This window comes from Oratosquilla oratoria, chromosome 33, assembly GCF_046742065.1.
Source record: "Oratosquilla oratoria isolate Oo_2021 chromosome 33, ASM4674206v1, whole genome shotgun sequence".
In the NCBI taxonomy this organism is placed as follows: Eukaryota; Metazoa; Arthropoda; class Malacostraca; order Stomatopoda; family Squillidae; genus Oratosquilla; species Oratosquilla oratoria.
This window is the reverse complement of record NC_134809.1, coordinates 42,646,983-42,666,982: the sequence shown is the minus strand read 5'-3', so window position 1 is coordinate 42,666,982 and position 20,000 is coordinate 42,646,983. Positions and strand designations below refer to the sequence as shown.

General features: G+C 40.5%; 1 protein-coding gene across 7 annotated transcripts in view; it reads right to left on the bottom strand.

The window, feature by feature from the left end:
* LOC143017862 (uncharacterized) overlaps positions 1-20,000 on the bottom strand; it is a 406,996-nt gene that overhangs the window by 134,336 nt on the left and 252,660 nt on the right. For all 7 annotated transcript variants that reach the window (XM_076172842.1, XM_076172843.1, XM_076172844.1 and 4 more), the window contains one exon: positions 4,353-8,649. In XM_076172842.1, the coding sequence (XP_076028957.1) occupies positions 4,353-8,649 (4,297 nt within the window). The remainder of the gene's footprint in view (positions 1-4,352; positions 8,650-20,000) is intronic.

Here is a 20,000-nt window from a genome sequence, read left to right as displayed (position 1 = left end):
TCGTTTCGTGCGAGGACTGACGTCATATTTTTCTGGTGTTTGATCAAACATTTTGGTGTTTTATGATTTTTTGTTTTATTTGACCAAATGACAAGACATCTTTTCATCGGAGTTTAATGGGTTAACCTTTCTTGATGTTTCTACTCTAAGAAATTTTAGTGAAGTTTCTTCGTACTCCTTATCAAGACAAATATTTGATTTAGGTTGTTCAATAGATGTTTTATCTTTAAGTTGACGTAAGTTGGTTGACAAAACAGCATTTAGCCAATGACATAGAACTTTTAAAAGGCTAACATATTTTTAATTAGTGAAATATTTCACAAGGGCTCAGTCACCCATCAGCCACGGGTATGTAAACCACTACTCCATCATATCCTGTAAGGTAATTGATATGTCCCCATCTCATCGTTATCATTTATCATCATGCTCATTGCTCTTGGAGTGATCTTTCCAATACAGTTTTTATTGACCGGGATATCCGCTGACGTTTGTATGATCTGAGTTGCTGGCCACTCGAAACTATGTTGTTGCTACTATTTAAATTTTACTGAAATTTTCCAATATTCATTTAGATAGTCAGGATCTCCATATTTCCTTGTGCAGGGGCTCCTCGAGTTAAGTCGGAGATCCGTTACTGCGGACTAACATAAGGAGATTTTCGACGCAAGTCGGAATTACCATAGCCTAAAATACTTGCCTAACCTAAAGCACCATAAAGTCATACATATATATCAATAAATAGAACTAGGCTATAGGAAGTTAAAAGGAGTACATGATCATAGTTAAAAAAATTGAAGCAAATAAAAAATGAAAATGAGAACACTCCCCACAATGACAAATGAAACTGCACATTCTGTACCGCCATAAAGTTAAAACGAAGCATATCGAGTACCACATAGGTCAAGGAGCCCCTGTATTCGTCCAATAATGTTCAATAACGTCCATAAGGCATCCTGGGACCGGTCTCTCTCACCACCTTCTACTTCCAATACTGGACGTAAACCTGATTATTCCCATCTTTCACCACTCTATTTGAAGAGGCAGGAAGCCTCAACATTTCCAGGGCCTGGAAATACTATTTTCATGAACTTCTGGTATGACTTTGGTATTGAAAACGCAAACTTTAGTCCTCTACCATGGATATCACGCTGCCAGATACTCCAGTCGAGACTATTTACAATTCATTCATTTTTATGCTACGATTTACGATTTTAGCATTCATCCTAGGTGTCACAAGGCGATTTCATCCAGTTGAGGGAAGTGTCTTTCGCAACAAAAGAGTTGGAATTTCCAGTTGCCCAGTGATTGTAATGAAATCCTTCATATACATGGATTTTTCTCAAAAGATAATTAAAGATATTCAAAATTTCAACACACAGATCAAACTGTTCGTATACTTGATTCAAGGTAAATTCGAATGCTTGAATTTTGGCCATAATCTGGGAGACTTTATGTCCTAGAATATCATTCACACCATGAAATTCGAAAATCAGTATGAGTAGATCCATGAAATCTGCAGGTCGTGCAGGATTATCAATAAAATCCAGATAAATTATTTAGTCATAATTGCTGTTAATCTCATAAGTACTAGCAGTCACTATCTTACTCATTCCTAAGTCCATTTTGGCGTTGAAAAGAAACGAGTCGAGAACGAATATCTGCATCCACACCAAAAGAATTGGGAAAATGTATACATGATCCATCCCTACCTTCTGCCCACTCAGAATCAAAGAACAAGGCCAAAACGAAACAAAAAAAATCATTATGCAATTCTTGCAGCCTAAGCATCCTCCAGAATATGCCTCTCTAGTAACCAAATCAAACTTCTTGAAGTTGACATAAACTATCAATGAATAGCCTCTGTCGGCGTTTGATAAGGAAAGGAAGAGGTAGAATCCGATCATCATCATCATCATCATCATCATCATCATCATCATCATCATCATCATCATCATCATCATCATCATCATCATCATCATCATCATCATCATCATCATCATCATCATCATCATCATCATCATCATCATCATCATCATCATCATCATCATCATCATCAACTGGGAGCACACACCACGGAGTGCGTTGCTTCACTCACACGCCGGCGCCAGTCCCCTTCAGGGTCTTTCCGAGCAGCAATCTCCCAAGCAGCCACTTTTCTAACTCCAGACAACTCGCGACAGGTTCGATCAACTTGCCCCAGGCATGAATTCTGTGGACATCCCTTTCGTCTCCTCCATCGAGGGTAGCCTCTTGTGGAGATCATCCTGTTAAGTAGGATCAACATCAGGGAAACGTGCCTCATGGTCATATAGCCGCAGTAGATTTTTACGAATTATGCTGGTAACTGGCCTAAACTGAGCCTCACGTTGTAGTCTCTGGTTTGATACGAAGCCATTCCGGCGATAAGCCATGATTCTCCGAAAGCGTTTAGTACCAAAAACATTGAGACGCTTCTTCAAGTCAGCATTCAATGTCTATGTCTCACAGTCGAACAGTAAGACTGGGAGCACAAATGACTTGAAAATTCGAATCTTAGTCCTCCTGCATAAATAACGACAACGCCATATACTCTGATTGAGAGAGCCCATAACACCATGGGCAATGCCAATTCTTCGAAATACTTCCTGAAATGACCCACCACTGTTATGCAATACACCATCAAAGTATATAAAACTTTCCAAGACATCAATGTCCTCGCCGCATGCATGACCAGATTGAACTGTATCATCCAGCAGGGCCACAAACTCTTGGACCTTGGTCTTGGTCCAGGAAACCTCAAGACCAAGTGGTCCCGCCTCCCTGTGCAGTGACTTGAGGGCTGTAATAAGGACCTTCGGCAACTCCGCAAGAAGGCCAGCATCTTCATCAAATACAAGGTTAGTGACCATGGTGTTGCCAATAGATGTTCCGCAAGGACATTGATCAACAACAGTCCAGTACCCAGTCCATGCAGGTGATGAAAAGCGTTAGAGCGAGGACACATCCTTGCCTCACTCCTGAATTAACAGGAAAGAAGCTATACATGCCTCATCCATATTTTGTAGCACTTTCTGTTCCAGAATATAAGCCAGATATCATTTCAATAATCCTTGCAGGAATTCTACGGATCCGTAGAAGATCCTAGAGCCCTCTACAATGCTCTGAATCAAACGCCTTTTTAAGATCAACATAAGCTGAAAGAAACCCCTGTTGAGACTCAAGTCGCCGCTCCACAAGAACACGAAGCTCTAGGATCCGATCAGTTGTTGACTTATTTAGCGTGAATCCAGACTGTTTCGGCCTCTGAAACTTAGCAGATGTGAGCAAACCCGTGTCATCAATAGATGGGTAATCACATTACCTAGCACACTGAGCAGTGTAATGCCGCGGTAGTTTTTGCATTACTGTTGGTCATCTTTCGCCTTCTAGACAGGGATGACTAGACCCTGTTTCCAGTCAAAGGCAATGGCACCGGATTGCCACACATCAGACAATACCGAATGCAACCTGCAGACCATGGCCTCACCTTCAGCTTTCAGCATCTACACACTGATGTTGCAGACGTCAGTTGCCTTTCCACCCTTCAACTTACAGCCTCTTTGACCTCTGTCAGAGAGGGCGGAGATCCATCTACCGTTGGATTAGGAACTGCCACATGAACACCATTGAGGGGAAAGTTTCCGCTTCCAAACTACTCATTTGTTTCCGAGACATCAGGACCGTTCCAGACGATTCTTCGTTGGCACGTCTTCTACCAACCACATACAATACCTCCGTCCGCCCACAAGTCCTTACGCGCTGCATACAATCCCAAAGCTAGCTACATTGTCTGACTGCATCTCCAGGTCCTACGTTCGAATCCTGCGCAAACTGAGCTAACCTGGTAACTGTTTACGTACCCACTTATGATTAATGTGGAATATGTAATAATGTTGATGCTTTGATGATATTCAATATTTTCATACAATTATTCTGTGCATTAAGTTATTGACTTATTCTATGTCCATGTATGATGTATGTGCTTTAACCATTATATATGATCATTCATTTTAACGAAGAGTTTGATTACCCTACCTGAGATTCTCTAAAATCCCTCGTGCGAACAAATCAAAGCCAAATAACTTTTTTTCTTTCTGTGTCACGATTAGCCTAGCACTTAGGTTAGTCATGACAATATAAAACATAAATGTAGAAAAAAATAGACCTGATTATGTGATATATTCCAGAGACTTAGAGGCCAATAACACAACAAGGATTAAATATATTACTCAAGTAGGCATACATGGAACATAACCGATAAACTAATCTATTATAAACCTTTCGGGAAAATTGGGAAAGTCGGGGCGCATGCCACTAAGGAGTAATTCACTCACCTGCAGCGCTGAGTTGCCAGAACTGTTTTGGAGAAGGTCAGGTGTGTATGACGAGGAGGACTTGAACTGGCGTCTCCTGCGCAGGGACTGAGGCCTAGGGGGTAAAGGGGGTGGCACTGACTCCCCAGTTGTGTTTTGCCGTTGATGTTGATTCTTGAAATCGTTGCCAGGTCGCTCACCATAGAGAGAACCACGTTTCTGATGGCGTGGGAATTCCTCTTCTTGTCCTACGCCGGCGGGCAAGGAAATTAACGAAGGCTTTTTCGAGCGCAGAAGTGGCATAGGAGCTATTGGTTCATCCAATGTCATTCTCAGATGAAAATAGAAATCATGGTCTTCCTTGGCCAGAGCAGGAGGAGGCTCAGCTCGATTGGGTGTGTAGCCGTATGCAATAGAGGCCGCCTTAGTACCGTACATCTGTAGGCCCTCTGGATCACTCATGTCAGCACCTGCCGAAGCTATGGAAGTCTGGGAACCTCGCTTCATTCTCGTAGGGACAGCGGGGCTTGAGGGCAGCCTGGAGTTTTTTTTACCAGACTCCTTCATCCTTTGGGCATCCCGTAAAAGCTGCTCCTTTGTCCCTTGTACACCGCCGTCATCCTCAACACCGCTACTCTGCCCCACCATTGTGGGAAGCGACTGCATAGATCTACCTTTTTTTGATCTTGGGCTCGGGATCGGCCCACGTTCATGGATCCATGCCGGCATCAGGGACCTATGATCTTCTTTGTGCTGCCCTGCTGGTGTGATGCCCTTATGCTTCTGGTTGGCTCTCAATGTCGAAGCCTTAGTCTCGCGAGGCTTATCCGAGGACACATCACCGGGTGTTTTTTTTCCCTTTTTGGTTCTTGGACTTGGTCTCGGTGGCACCGTGTTAGTGTTTCCTATTTCCCAGTAGAGGTGCTCACCATCTGCGTAGCCATCATAACCACCATACCCGGAATCTGTGTTGACAACTACGTTCGGAATTTCCGCAGACTTCCAGGAGTGTTCCGAAGTGCCCTGACTTGATGTGGAGCTCTTTCGGTCTTGATTACTTTGAGAAGATAAAGAAGATTTGTCTGAACTATCAGGTAACGGCAGGTTTGTCACAGCAAGTGGTGATTTGGCGTATCCATAACGATTCTTCTTGGTTCGAGGATTTGGTCTTGGTGGCTCGACGGCTTGGTGAGGGATGGCTGGAGTTACCTGGGGAATTTCGTCTTCTTTGTTCTCCGCTTTGCTAGGAGACGTTTGGTCTTCAGGGTGTTGATGTTTTATCTCTTCAACAAGTTCCTGTACAACAGTTGGAATAATCGGCAGTGGAGTCTGATTAGCTTCGTTTGTTATGTTAACGTCTGGCACCTTTTCCTTTTCAGACTCTTCATTACTATCTGATCTATGGATTTGATCTACTTTTGACAACGAAATATTTTCAGAATCAAACAGTTCTTTCTCACTGGGAATCCCATTCCTAGCACCTTTGGAAGAATCTTTATTATCAAGGATGGATTTGATGTCACCAACTGCTGTTACAAAACTAGCATAACTAGTGGACATTTGGTCATCATTATCATCTTTGAGCCCAGGGGATTTAATGCACTGCTGATCTGGTTCAGAAGATCTTACTTCATTGTTTATGGGCAACTCATCTTGAGGAAGCAACGGTCTCACCTCTACAATCTTCTCAGTTTCTGATTCCAGACTGACTGGAACTGGGTGAAGATCTGGAGATAAATCAGTTTCCACAGTTTTGTCTGGTTGAACATCTCCAACACCCTCTGAAGTTTCATCCTCACCAAAATCTATTTCTCCATCAGCCTTGTAAAATTTTCGCTCCGACTCATTCACTAAATTTTCTTCCACATTTCCTGGGTCAGGACTTGCTTTTGAAAGTTCTTTGTTTTGATTATCTGGTATAGGCTTGTTTTCCGGTGATCTATGTTGGTTAAAAGCTACGTCTGTGGTCAATGAAGGACATTTGTCGGGTTTTTCCTGTTTTGTATCACTTTCCTGAGTTCGCTCTGGTGATGGAGTAGGTTTCGGAGAAGCTTTAGCTGGGGACTCCCTGTTAAAGGGACTGATACGTATCCTACTTCTTACTTTATTTTCGTGTTTTCCTGTATCTTTATTATCTTTGACCTCCCCTGATGGAGAAAAAAGCTGACCTGCAAAAGACTTGATAGATTTTGACAGGCTAGCTCCAGGTAGCTTCTTCTTTTTTCTTTCAGCTTTCTTTGTGTCGGGATCTGACTTACTAGAAATTATGAGTTTGTCGCTTATCTCTGTAGTGATTTGGTTCTGTTCTGAAACTGTTTCTTCATCAACTTCAGCTTCTTCTGGGTCTTTAGAATCTCCAATGTTACAAATTTTGTTTTTCTCGGACATTTTCTTGTCTAGGACTCGAATATTTTCATGCTGAGAATTATTGGAAATATCTTCCAAATTAATTTTTTTGTTCGTTTTTTCTGGAACAGCCTCAAGAATATTTTCATTGTTTTGATCAGCGGGTATGTTACTTTTTTCCGGGATATTTTCAGAAGTAGCGTCCTTAGTATGATCAATCTGTGTGTCATCATGGATCTCCTCTGCAGATCCTCTAGGCTCAGCATGAAGTTCAGCTGAGACCACTTGTGTGTTTAATGCTTCAACTAATGTTGTGTCGGCATTCGTTACACTCTCAGAGATATGGAAGTCGTCGACCTCTGATGCAGATACACATGTATCTCCTTGTTCATTTACATCTTCTAAGTCAAGTTTGGTGTCATCCGATAGCTTTAGTGAGTCTGCTTCTGGTTTAGAGTCATTCTTTTCTATTTGCTTTTCCTCGTACTCTTGTCCTGCGCCAATATAATCTTCTGCTTCCTTATCTATATATTTGTCATTCATGTTAACTTCTGATTTTTTATTGTCTGCAAACATAGGACTAGAGACTTCCTTTTCGTTGTCTGGTATGGTTTCATCCTGTTCCAGCTCACTCTCTTCTTCATTGTCGGGCGTCCCATGATCAATTACGATCTTTGGAACGACAATGGGCATTGATGATTCCTTCCTATCCTCTTCTTTTGCCTTGAAATGAGCCTCTATTCCTGGAGTACCTTCAACATCTGTTGAGTAGTTGAGGATTCCATCGTCACAATCTGACGAATCTGTCAGGACTAGAGCCTTCCTTTCCGGCATTCCAGAAGATAAAGCTAGAGGACTCGAAGCAATGTAAATGTCCGTTTCCTTGTAAGCCGGATCCTTATTGTCAACAATGGGTTTGATCGATAATTTTCCACGTACTTCGAAAATTTTCTTGACACTTTCCTTATGTATAAGATCTGTTTTATCTGTAGCTGAGACCTCACAATCTTCCCCATGTTTTTCTTTATCTTTTGTAGGGGTGAAATTTACTTTGGCATTAAATTCCTTTCTTAAGAAATTAAGGTAACCCAGAGCCCCTTTTTTGTTCGTCTTCTGCGTAGCGTTTAATACGATCTCATTCTTATCATTAGACCACCGGTTATTTTCTTCTTCTTCTTCTTCTTCGCCAAGTCTGACCTCAGATCGGCTCTTTGGAAGTTTCTTCTTATCACTGGAGTGTTTCTGGAGCCATCGCTCTGCACGTTTGGAAGCCTCCTCGTTGAAAGTTTTGACCCATTCCTTTGCTTTTACTGACCCAGATTGAACAGACGGAGATACTTCAGGAGCATCGTTTGAAACTACCACGTCTTCGTAACATGTGGCAGTGTTCTCAATTTCGTTTACGTTGTTGGTAGAGCCATAGTCTTTGCTCATCTTATTATTCTCACACTTTGGGTCGTCGGTAGCTTCATAATACTTGCTCACCTTGTAATTCTCGTATTCCTCTGCTTGGTCAATAAGGTTAAGGTCTTCCCTCGATCTGTAAAGTCCTCCTTTGGCATCGAAAAATTGCTCATTGTAATAGTTTTCGTCCTCATTGCCCATTGCACTCACTTCTTCGTCAGAATCTATGTAGTCGATTTTATCTGCCACTCTCAGGAGTCCCGGTGATCCCCGCCCTGGTACAAATTCTATCTCTTCTTCCCCTCCTCCTACTTCTTCTGTTTTCATTTCATCTTCCTGTTGCTGAACCTCGGGCTCATCCTTGCTAGGCACAGTTAGAACTATCTTTGGCTGAGCATTCCTCTTGTCTGGTTCATGAATGATTTGTGATGACGAGAGATCGACGGTGGTGTCGAACAGAAGAGCCCTGCACAAATCTTCGTCCTCTACATGTCCAGGTCCTCCTCCAGCAACTGACCCCGCCGCTGCCGCTGCTGCAGTAGCCTCTGCCACATCTTCTGTTTCGACTCTGAAAAATAATAAAAAATAAAATAAATAATCATATGCGGAGACTGGTATCTATATAAAAAAGTGTTTGATTATGAATCTAACTCTTACTTTTTTCCATTTTTCTTTCCAAAGTTTTGCTTTGCCACATATTCCACTAACACCCTGTACTCCCTTATATGTGGAGAATGATCTTTATGAATATGTGTATATATATATATATATATATATATATATAGTATATATATATATATATATATATATATATATTGTTACGAATCTCGTTCACTTCTGACTCTAAAATATAGTGAGAATTCTAAGATTGTACGAATGAATTCCCAAGGCCCTATGTCTTTGGGTGACTCACTTGAAGGTCGCCATTTCCGTTTATTTTATCGTGACAAATGGAAACAAAAACACAATTGAAAAGTTGAACACTATTCATTAAAGTTAATAGGATTAAGAAGATGATTATAATCAAGGATATACAATTGAGCAATAAATGATAAAACAGAAGATTCCTATTCGAATAATAGTATTTCAACGGGGGTGAAAGAGAAATAATTACCAAGGGAAAATACTGTCTAGGCTTCCCGCGTCACTACCATAGACGTCACATAACACCTAAATAATTTCTAGCTGAATAAAACAGAGGGAGTACAATGGAGTTACATCAGCCGACAATCCTGCCCGAGGCGATACGTCCTCTACATGGCACTAAGTATCCTGAACTGAAACTGACACGCCCTAAGGCGCCTGATTCCTTCTACACAAATCACCTCTGATTGGCCCTTAGGAGTAGCGTCTATGGAGATTGAGCCTGATTGGCCAAGTCAGCCGAAATGTTCTGCGCTGGGCGGGCGGGAAGTGTTATATAAAGCAAGGAACAAATACCTAATTGTATCATAACCTCTCTACGCGTTCTCCGTACGCACACCCACGTACTCGCAAGTGATAATTATATCTCAACCTTACTTATGTGGGACATATGTGACAATGTATATATATATATATATATATATATATATATATATATATATTGTCACATATATTCCCATATATGTAAGGTTGGAATAGAATTATTACTTTGGATAACGGCGTCACTTGCGATTACGTGGGCGTCCGGTTACAGAGAACGCGTACGGAGGACGCGTTGGGAGAGAGGTCCATACAATTAGGCGTTTGTTCTTCGTTGTGCGTAATAGTTCCCGCCAGCCTAGAGCGGCGCAGAACGTTTCAGCTAACTTGACCAATCAGGTTCAATCTCCATAGACGCTAATCCTATGGGCCAATCAGAGGATTTTTGTAGAAGGAATCAGGACGCCCTAGGGCGTGTCAGAGAGTTAGTTTAAGATACTAAGTGCCATGTAGAGGTTGTGTCGCCTCGGGAGGATTGTCGGCTGATGTAAGTCCTCTGTACTCTCCCTGTATTTAGGGTTATGTGACGTCTATGGCAGTGACGCGAGAAGCCTAGACAATGTTTTCGTTGGTAATTAATTAATCAATTTCTCTTTCACCCCCGTTAAAAGTTTTACGAGCGGGAATCTTCTGTTTTGCAACTTATTACTCATTTGTGTTTCAGTGATTGTAATCACTCATGTAATCCTGTTAACTTTAATGAATAGTGTTAAACTTTCCAATTTTTTTTTTTCACTTTTCACAATACAAAAAGTGAATGGCAGCCTTATAATTTCTTTAAGTTATCCAAAGACATGGGGTCTTGGGAACTCATTCATTCATTCATTCACTTTTACTATATGTTACGAGTCAGAAGGCCTAGTAGTTTTTCTTTGAGATATCCCAAAAACATGGGGTCTTGAGAACTCATTCATTCATTCATTTACTCTTACTATGTGTTATAAGTCAAAAGTGTGAGCGAGATTCGTAACAAATATATATATATATATATATATATATATATATATATATATATATATATACACAACTTAACTTTCACTCTTTTCTACTTTTCTTCTCTAAGATTTGCGTCACCATATTTTCCACCAACTCCCTTTCCATAGTTCTATTTTTTTTTCTGATTTGTATTTCTTACCGTTGATACACTTTAATTTTTTAACTTCAGAAAATTTCTTTCAGATCAGTAGAATTGCTTGGTGACAATTAAAATAACATACATGCAGCAGCTGTTTTAGAAAAAAAAAATTGATCAGAGGGAGACAATTAGATAAACTGCTAAACATGATAATTGCTGTTGGTGCTAAAAGGACCTACACGAAATTAAATATTTCTCTCAAAAAAGTCTGTGTTTCAGTTAACGGCAACAAGAAGAAACATAAATCAAATGCCGGTGTAGGAAACTTGTCTTGATACTCCCCTATGGAAGGAGTTCATTCACAGACAGGTGGAATTAGAATGTAACTAAAAGGGGTAAGCCTTCCAGTCAAAGGAAAGATCAAGCTATTGTGATGGTTTGTGCCATATTGCTCGTAATATACTTTGGTAGTTACTTACACTTCATTGTGGCAGTTCTGATGAAACTACTAGATAGCAAAGTTTTACAAATATGTTATCACGACATCAAAGCCTGACCAATTATATATCAGAACTCTGCAAATACGGCTTATGTTGTTGAGCTTTTGATATATATCTATACATAGTAATCTTTTAGTATGAGAAGTGATTTGCTGTCAACAATAATGCAGTAAAACAACGGTAAATGTCACGAATCAAGCTCTGATGTCCACAGTGGCACGTAGAAGAAGTTTCAGCTCCAAAGAAAAAGCTACTACGTACTCCGGGTAATCCGTTAAATCTAAAATGATTTGTAAGTCTGTTGACAGCACATGTGTGATTGATTGTTCAAAAAGATAAGAAGCCTTGCTGTATGTGCTAAAGTTCTGCACGAGCGCATCATAGGAACGCCGGACCCTTTCAGATGTTAAGCAGATTATAGTGGATGTGTCCATTTCGCCATCACCGTCTTGTTACTTACTCCCAAAATAACTCCGGTGAGAGAAGACATAGGATAAGAGAAGAGTCAGCTACTTCTTGTTCTTGTTCTTGGCCTTGCGCGCATGGAAATCCCCGGGATTACGAGTCTCTTTGATAATTAGATCCTTCACTTAATACCGTTTCCCAACCTTCTGGAAACCCTTTTAACATTGAATTAAATCATCTGACATCCACAAACGACTACTCGTTATTGGTCTGGGGTCCCTCCTGGAATCAGCTACAGAATCCAGAACGGGAACCACTGGTCTATGGAGAGGTGTGCCCATATGCACCTCTGCTGGCACCTTGCAGGAGTTTGGGGCCTGTCATAGGGTCTTCTTCCTGGAGCCTACTTGCCTGGGGTTCATTGACTAACAAATCTGACGTTTTCATTTGGGATTAAAAACCTTCTGCCTCTTGACATTGGTTTCTTTTTGAACTGCTGCTGGTGCGGTGTTCATGTGTTTATTCGTTTATCTATTTGTTCATTTGTTTGTTTTTCTACATGATTACTTACCCATTCAATTCATTTTATAATATTTGCATAAAACCGTGACATCAAATGGTTATCCATCGTAATCGTTGATCTACATACAGTGCAAGAAATATTTGTTCCCGTGACCTGCAACCAAAATAAACGTCGCTTCGTCTCTATCTTATTTATATATTTATCACCTTATCAGGTTATGTACTACACTGTCGTACACCAATGCGTTTTTCTACCGAATGTATGGCATCCTATGTTGTCAAGGGTTAAGCCATTCACCACGATTATAATGTATTTTGGGTTTTGTTCTAACTATAAAGAGGCGAGTGGGTAAGGCGTCGTTACTTGCAGCGAAGGACGAGGGGATGGCGGTTCGAATCCTGCCACCAGCGAAGTTGAACCAAGGGCATGGTTAATTAAATTTCACGCTATAAAGCCCTCTGTGAGGGGTACCGTCCTAGCCTTCCGATAGGGGGGAGTTTGTGACGTTAAACCATATCATCATCATCATATTTATATATATATATATATATATATATATATATATATATATATAATATGTATATACATATATATTATATATATATGTATATATATATAATATATGTATATACATATATATTATATATATGTATATATATATAATATATGTATATACATATATATTATATATATATATATTATATATACATATATATATATATATATATATTATATATATATATATATATATATATATTTTATATATTAAAGACAGATTGAACATTTTTAGAAGCTCTTCCAAAGATTCGAATCCAGACCTGTTCGTAAATAATTACGAGGTCAAGACGCTAGCGACTGAGCCACGTGCGATGGTTCAAAAAGACTGTACAAATCCCCGACCACGCTTCACGTAACACCAGAAGATCTGGTCTCATTTTCATCCAATCCCCATATTAGGTGAGCCCTTGGCAAAGCTTCTAAATATATATATATATATATATATAATATATATATATATATATATATATATATATATATATATATATATATACAGTATATACACATCTTGTAGACAGACGAAATTATATTATATTGTTGTGAAACAGGTAAATTAAGATAGAAATGTAAAGTAAACAAATCAATAATTGAAGAAATAAGCAATTGGATGAATTTTTAGATAGCCGTGAAAACAAACAAATGAATAGAGAAACAGACAGGCGAATAAGTAAATACATAGAATATATCTATTTTACATACGGTCACTAGCAGTTTAATACATTCGTTGACTATGAGAACGCCAACGATGTTTCTACCTATACTGTACTCGTGATAAAACCTACAGTAAGATACTGTTGTAATCATTTTACTGCGTTTTACGACTTGTTATGCCGGGCGGTTTTGGTCATCGCGGGAAAACCAACTTCGTAGAGGAAGGTAGAGAAGTCTGTCTGGGTTGACCTTTTCGCTCCGTTTCATAACTTTCATGTTTATCCTGGCAGTCACCAAGAGATCCTATTTTGCCAAGGAGCAGCCCCTGCAGCGAAAGAGATCATCATATCTTGTCGCACCAGAACCGTGTCCATATAAGGGCAGTTTCATTTGCTTCCCTAAGGTCTTGGTCGGAGCAATGGGGCATTCCCGGAGGACGTGGACCATCGTCTGTACTTCGCCCCTGCAGCGAAAGAGATTATACTAGTGTTTCTTGTCCTGTTTGTATACAAAATATATGCTTGCAAGTTTCAGTTTTCTCACGAGTCGAGACAAGACCTTGCCGTAAACCAAGTTAAATCAAACTTCGTGCGTAATCCTTTAGCTGCTCATGGGGTTTCTCTCAGTTGATTTCAGTTGTCAGATGACAACAGGTACAACAAATGAATGGCAGTGAAATAATTATCCACTCTTTCACTGCGCTGGAAATCCCCCTCCCCCTAGCCAAAACAAATGTACAAATTGTAAATATGAGTTGCAGGGTTAGTCAATGTGTAGCATCAGTGCAGATGTACGTACTGCAAAGATAATCATATTGCGTAAATTATTCAATAACGTGGACTGTTTACCTTTCAACTATTTCTTATAGCTCTTGCACTTGAACAACATGTGCGCACAATGCTCTTTGTGCATTGGAACCTTAGCCCGTTAATAGCTGCTGATCAATTTCATATTTTTATTCTCCTTCTTCCCAGATAATCCCAACGAACAAGAACTTTCCCAGATCTGTTCTCAACCGAATAAGATAATCTAAGGCTAGTCAGAACAAAGTATGTAAAGTGTGTCGTTACTAAAATTCAGGAAAAATATACTCGAATATGGCTACTGTCGGCAATTATGGCAGAGGAAATCTCATGCGAGTACGGCGCATGCGTCAGTAGTATAACGTTTCACTGGTCACAACATATCAATAACGAGGGCTCTGAGACTAGGGGAGGTTAGATGGGGTTTCTTCTACCAGAATAAATATGTTAAATGCCTCCCTGTGTCCCTCAAATGAATAAAATCGTCTAATGGTATCAGTAGTATGTCTCATCCAGACGAGGGTGTTTGTAATCTTATACGGATGTTATTGTGGTGTCCATTTGATCGTATTTAAATAGTTCTTGTATAGTGTTACCTCACGTTTACTCTACTCGCGCTATTGTAAGGACTTAGAAGTGCTATATTTAGGACCTAGTGCTATACATATATGTAGGAGTGTGATGGGTTGGTAGTGTATCTGATTTACTCTTTTAATACGGTGACGTACTTTATGGTATATGGTATTTGGCTACGGCTAAAGAGAGGTGAGTTAATGTCACTGAAAAGGCACGAGTCTTACTCCTCTCTCCCTCCTCTTCTCTCTCTCTCTCTCTCTCTCTCTCTCTCTCTCTCTCTCTCTCTCTCTCTCTCTCCACCTGCCTGTCTGTCTTTGTATACTTTTTGTTTTTGTGTGTTTGAGCAGTCGCCAGCAATACCAAAAAATTCTACGAAGGCACTTAATATCAACGAAGTCGTGACGCCTCTTCAAGTCTGCATTCAGTGTCCATGTCTCACAGCCGTAGGCAGAACAGGGAATACAAACGATCTGAATATTCGGACCTTAATCCTCTTGCATAAGTATCAACAACGGCATACACGCTGGTTGAGAAAATTTGAAATACTATGGACTTCCTGACAAGACACACCACCATAATGCATCAGATTATGCAAATGCACCTCTCTGCTGCTATATGAACGCAGTTATGTTTGAAAAGCACTCATAACTTGATCATATAAAGGCTGTTCCATTTAAAGACGAATAAAATAATCAGCAACAGGAGATGTATATTTCGACAGATTTGATAACTTTCCATATACCATTACTGACCATTACGATATATCACACGCCTGACACGTGATCCGCATGCATGCAAGGTGCCCGACAGGCACTGGCCTTTTTAAAATACCTCCAGTCTTTGCTGACCTCCACATTTCCAAATCGTAAACATCTGACTCAGGCATACAACACACATCACGCCACCACCCAACGGAAAGTTACCGAAACAAGTACATAGTGTCGCCAGACAGATCATTAACCATTATCTTATACCTACCAAACTACACAATTATAATTGCAAATCATACACAATTTCATGACTCATTAACCAATATTAACAGATCCTTTGCAATACAACTAACACACAAATAGTATTGTACAAATCCCAAACCTATTATCTAACTGTTAACCTACAACAAATCTGTAAGGATAGGAATATTCACATATATATGAGGCGACTACGTCGCCTCATACAGTAGAACTCTTCCCTAGAGAGAGGAGAGAGACTCTCCCATAGAGAGAGTGCATGGGGAACCTCCACGAGGGGGATCACATCGCCATGTTGTAAATATCTCATTCCAATAAAACAAGAAAGTCCGAAGAGGCTTTACGTTCTCTGCCACAGGTGTAACCTTTCACATATTACACACCTGACGGCAGCGGTGGTGGCAGATCGCTACCCCTTCCTACGCCTTCGAAGAAAAACCGCCCATCCACGACTACTCACGCCTATTTGTGCAAACTTTCACAGGTTACACACCTGGTGACAGACGATGGTAATCGACGCCGTCCGAAGAAAGACCGCCCGTACACGACTAAAATCGCCAGTGTAACCTTTCACAGGTTACATAAAGGTTAAGTTTGGGTGTTCATAATGGTACCATATTGGATCATCGTTACTGTCGAATCATTGGCAGAATCTTGATCATTCTTAGCGATAATAACGAGGCCGTAGAACCCTAGTGCTACGCATTGTGTACAATCACGGCAGGCACAATGGTAGAGGCCATGATAGCGGTAACAGGTAAAAGCTCATGACAAGACAAGAAAGGCATCCAACTTAGTCCTAAAGAACAGCTGCCTCCCTAAGACAAGTGAAATGCAAGAGGTGAACGTCGTGTACCAACACACATGTTCCAGTGGTGACTGCAGTCGCCTAAATTCTCGGTACATCGGCGTCACCACTACAACACTGTCAAAGAGGATTTCAGCACATCTGCAGGACAGCGCCATAAGAAGACACTACCTGTACGAGCATGGACTCGCACTTAAGAGGCATCATATGGAAGGCACCACCACCACCATCATCGAAAAGAACAACGACACCAGAAGACTAAAAATGACAGAAGCGGTACTCATTTACAATAAAAAGCCTGCTATCAATATCCAGCAGCAGCCTGAAACGTCGTTACCAACCAGAAGGCAGAAAACGCTCCCCGTGGGCTGATTGGCGGGCGGACGTTTCAGTTTTCCGCTCCCCGCCGATATATATCAACATGCTGCCAAACCGAGTCATTCTCTCTCTTACACGTAATGCAAAATATCCTAGACGGGGCACACGCGTGGGAGCAACAATGGCGCATTAAGACCAACGCGTCGAAATGCAATGCTGTATAATTCTGCTGCAAACGAACCAACAGAACAATCACAAACACTCCTCTTAAAATAAACAACACAAACATCCCAGCGAAGGACCATACCCGTGTGCTGGGTAGCACACTTGATAGTGGCCTTACCTGGACCCCACACTTCCGCAAGCAGGGAGCGAAGGCTAGGGCTGTGCTGGGTAAGCTCAGACGCTTCAAAACTGCAACACTGAGAACCAAACGTCGTTTGTACCTAGCCCTCGTCAGACCGATTCTGTGCCAATCCCCGGGACTAAGCCAGCTGACATGTGCCACTAATAACTACGAGCATCAGAAGGTTCAGAATGCCGCTGTCCAGTTCATCACGGGCTCGCGATGGAGCGACTTCAGAACCACTGAGTCTCTACACCAAATTTGCAACATCCGTCCACTCAACCAACACAAACACAAACTTCACTCAAGACACCTAGAAAAACTGCACGACAAACACAAACATCTGATACAACATATTACACCTAGACCACACCGTACAGACTATCTGTCAGCTGCGCCCGTCCCACGTGCGGTGTACACGATAAGACGTGTATAACCGTACCTACAAGTAATACACCCCTTCACCAGCTTGACTGGTGATAGCCGCAATAATGTAATAATAATAATAGTAATGGTAATAATGATAATAATAATAATAATAATATCGCATGTAGCCCATTAACTGACAGGCTACAAAAATATGCAAACAGCTCAAACCCAACCTGGGGTAAAACAGGAATTCTCATGCCTTACCTGGGGCTAATCAGGAACGCCCTCTACACGCGGGAAGTGAAATCTACTCACCGTAAATTACACACACACACCTCTCACGAACATAGCCACATCCCACGCACAAACATATACACTTCCTTTTTCTTCGACTAAAATTCGTTTCCTTTCTAACTTTCTCTTATACTACATCTTCTCATTTCAGTTTACCTCCCACTAAAGATTTTTCCGTTTTTCCCCCTTTCTCTCCTACTACGTCTCCTACCATTTTCCAAACTTTCGTTGGTGATATAATCTGCTCTTCCTCCCGGCATTGACGCCGCCGTCCAAGCTCCTAGCCCAGTTCTCCCGAGTCACGAGCACCAACAAGCCCCTAATCGCTCGCAAATCGCCCGGTGGCAATAGCCCTCTTTTATACGCTACTATTTTTTCATTTTCCTGCAGACATTCTTCTCCTCCCACAAAACCCGATCCCGCGCAAGCGAGGTGGTCTTTCCTTGGAATCCAGAATCCAGATTCTCTGCCAACAATTCGACCAGTTAACACCTCCTGAAGATGGCCAGTTAAGGCCGAAAGACGTCTAGAGGAAAATACCATGGACTTCAGTACTCTACTAAGAGATCTGCATCCAGACGACCGCACATTGGTGCGCAACATAGAAAAGAAATTCTATAAACAGAATAATGCTATCGCAGCTGTTGACTTTAAGAACGCATGCACACACACACACACACACACACACACACACACACACACACACACACACACACACACACACACACACACACACACACACACACACACACACACACACACACACATATATATATATATATACATATATATATATATGTTGGTACATTGTGACCACCTTCATCATATATATATATATATACAGTATATATATATATATATATATATATATATATATATATATATATATGTGCGTGAGAAACAACTAGGAAAAATAGACTAACGAAGCAGAGCGCTTTCGCATAATTACATCTTCAGTGCTAATATAAAGAGGGAATTATTAAAGCAAGAAACAAAGTACAGAATATATGGCTCAGTGAGACATGGTAAAGAAAGAATTTGGAGAGGTAGTGGAAGAAGTACACATGACTTCTACTGCCGTCTTGGTAACAAATAAGTATAGGACAATTACTCACAACTGGTACATTACGATTTATTCATTTTTTCTAATGTCTTGGTAAACATAGATATCTAATTTGTACAAGCCTTGATGGAGATTAACATCTATTCCCTTACTAGATTTGATCAAACTGCGTTCAATTAAATTTCTTTCTGTAATGTTATTGTTATATGTGATGACTTTAACGTACCAGTCATCTGGGTGGTTAAATTTGTTCGTGTGGTTGAATATACCGCTAGATTAGTTTCCCTCTCTAACGTAATTCTTATGTTGATTAGTTCGTGTTTTGAGTGTTTTAGCAGTCTGGCCAATATAAAACTGATTACATGATTTATAAGGTATCTTGTACGCACACCCTTTATCACTATTGACGGAATTATTTATAAGCAATTGGACTTACACTGTCCTTATTGAATGCAGTTTGATCAAATCTGGTAAGGGAATAAATGTTAATCTCCATCAAGGTTTGTACAAATTAGAAAGTTATGTTTTCAAGAAATTTCAAAATTGTTTAAATGGTAATGTCCCAGTTGTGAGCAATTCTCCCATACTTGTTGGTTACTAAGACGGCAGTAAAAGTCACGTGCACTTCTTCCACTACCTCTCCGAGTTCCTTCTTCACCATGTCTCACTGACTCATATATTCTTTATCTTGTTTCTTCCTTTTATAATTCCTTTTTTGTATCAACACTGAAGATGTAATTATACGAAAGAGCTCTGCACTAATCCAAGCAATGGAGAAGAGGAGGGTGGTATTGATTTTATTTTTTATTATTTCTTTTTACTTGGTCGCACCCTTTATAAGGAAGACGAAGATACAAGTATTTAGTAAGTAGAGCATTGCGTTTAACCAGAAATGTTGAAGTATGAGTCATGGTGCAAAATGCATCGTCACTTTCAGCCAAGAATTACTGAAAGAAATAGAGGTTTGTCGCCTTCCGGGAGGTAGGCGTGGGGAGTTCTGTCACGTATAGGGAATAAGATTACATTATGATCAAGGGTAACATAGTAATGAGCTCACTTTATGGCAGCCTCATTGTAAACCTTCCACCAATCCCCTAATCACAGTGATGCATCCCTTATCCTTTATTTAATGCCGGATGATTTTATTCTCTTCATGGTTGGACTTGAATTGGAATCGAGCCTCTTTTTAATTCAGATC